This window comes from Egretta garzetta, unplaced genomic scaffold (assembly GCF_000687185.1).
Source record: "Egretta garzetta isolate BGI_Z169 unplaced genomic scaffold, ASM68718v1 scaffold145, whole genome shotgun sequence".
Lineage (NCBI taxonomy): Eukaryota > Metazoa > Chordata > Aves > Pelecaniformes > Ardeidae > Egretta > Egretta garzetta.
This window is the reverse complement of record NW_009259687.1, coordinates 1679196-1681208: the sequence shown is the minus strand read 5'-3', so window position 1 is coordinate 1681208 and position 2013 is coordinate 1679196. Positions and strand designations below refer to the sequence as shown.

Genomic DNA, 2013 nt, shown 5'->3' with positions numbered 1-2013 from the left:
CGAGGAGGATGAAGACGGCTCTTCTTAATTTACTGTTATTAGTTATTAGGAACAGTGGGTCGTGCAGTGTTTTCCGTCTGCCCCAGCCATGCTGTTTGCACCACAAACCGGGGAAGCCGGGGTTGCACAGGGTTACTCCTGAAATGCGGCTGTTGCTGCTGTCCCTGTAAGACCGGAGGGCCCACGGCCAGGGCTGGGATGCTCTTGTGCCAGTTGCTGTCCTGCTGCAGAATAGAGCCAGTCCCTGACCCAGGGAGTGTGGGACAGGGAGAGAAATCGGGCTCTACCAGGAGAAAATCCCCCAGCTTCAGACCTCAGCTAGGATGGGGACCAGGCCAGAGCACCAGCGATGCTGACAGCAGCGATCAGAGCTAAAACTTTCTCCCCTCTTTTCCTCCTCACAGGCAAAAAGAAAGCAACTTTGTTTGACAGCCAGGCTCCGATCTGCCCCATCTGCCAGGTCCTCCTTCGCCCCGGGGAGTTGCAGGAGCACATGGAGCAGGAGCTGGAGAAGCTCACCCAGCTGAACATCAGGTAAGCAGCTCTCTGGGGTCCACCAGCACCCCCAGTTAGCCAGCCAGGGCACCCACAGGTGGCAGAGAAGATGGTGGTACACACAGCTACCAGATATGGGAGGTTTAGCGTTAGCCAGTGGGGCAGAAACGCTTCCCTGGAGTTCACTGCAATTGTAAAGCCAGGCAGAAATGCCTCCCAGTGGGCACAGACACCCCTTGCCCTGGGGATGGGTGTTGGAGCGAGCAGCTCTCACATTGCTCACGTCCCAAGCCGGAGCACGGCTGCAGCAAGTGTGTGCACTGCCCCTCGGCTGCCTTCAGCTCCCCTCTGCTTTCCCCAGCACAGCAAAGTCTCCTATTTAAAATAATAATAATAATTGCATTTTAACTGCTAGCAGTTATTTAGGAAATGGCTGCAGCCAAGGGTTGGCAGATCCCTGCCCCTGCCTTAATAAAACTCAACAGCCTTGGAAAAGAGCGTGTTTATTTCAATTATTAATGAATTCCCCGGTCATTAAAAGGTGAGGAAAGGAATTAAAGTGCCAGCTAGGAGCAAAGTTACGTCACCAGGTGGTAGGAGGGGAGGGAGACCGTGTGTGTCAGTGTGGGGGGCTGCGCCAGGGCAAGGGGGTGCACGTGGCTCCGCACGGGGCAGAGGATGCAGAGTCCATCCCTGCCCGGCTTGGGACTTCTTTGCAACAGAGTGATAGGCGTTGCAGATGAAGGGAGAAGGAGGGAGCTTTAGCTAGAGAAAGAGAGACCTCCTCAAATGGGTCTGGGCTGAGATCTCCCAAATTCGTCACCCACAGCCTCAGGCGGAGACCCGCATCCCCCACGCATCACACGGGAAGATGGAGAAGGGGGGGGTGGGCAGGGAACAGGCAGCCCATTTATCCCCCGCGACACCCAGTCCCCTTGCGAGTGTAATTTATGGTGTAATTTGGGCTGCATCCAACTTAATAAAGGGCCACTGCAAATTAGTGAACAGGTTTAAATGAACAGAAGCAATTAGTGCTCGGAGGAGCCCATCAAAGAAGTTGGGCCAATATCAGAGTGAAACTGAAACCGCAAGCCAGGAGCGGAGGCTGGCTGGCGCGAGGCGGTGATGGGAAGGTGGCGTTTAATGGGAAAGGAAAGGAAACCCTAAATCATAAAGCATGACAAGGGCCATTGTGGGCCAGCTGACAAATGAAAAAGAATGGCATTATTCCTTTAAATAACAGCAGCAGTTAGAGAGGAGACAGCTCTGCCTGGCTTGCCCTCGCTTCCCTGGCCCGCTCCGCTCGGCCACGCAGGCGGCGAAGAAGAATCAGAGGTCTTTATTAATTATTAAATAACGACTCCCTCCGTAGCGTGATAGATAACGTTCAATCTAGTCGATGGATTCAGGCGATGGAGGCTAATCTGTAACACAGCAGCTCTGCGCGGGGACCGTCTCTCCCAGTCCCGGGAGGGAGCGGTGCAGGGGCCGGCGGGCAGCAGCAGGCACAGGCAGGGC

General features: G+C 54.9%; 1 protein-coding gene across 3 annotated transcripts in view; it reads left to right on the top strand.

Annotated features, from left to right (window-relative positions):
• The window catches only part of RNF220 (ring finger protein 220), a 232688-nt gene that overhangs the window by 138703 nt on the left and 91972 nt on the right, over window positions 1-2013 (top strand). For all 3 annotated transcript variants that reach the window (XM_009638821.2, XM_009638820.2, XM_035894249.1), the window contains one exon: window positions 405-534. In XM_009638821.2, the coding sequence (XP_009637116.1) occupies window positions 405-534 (130 nt within the window). The remainder of the gene's footprint in view (window positions 1-404; window positions 535-2013) is intronic.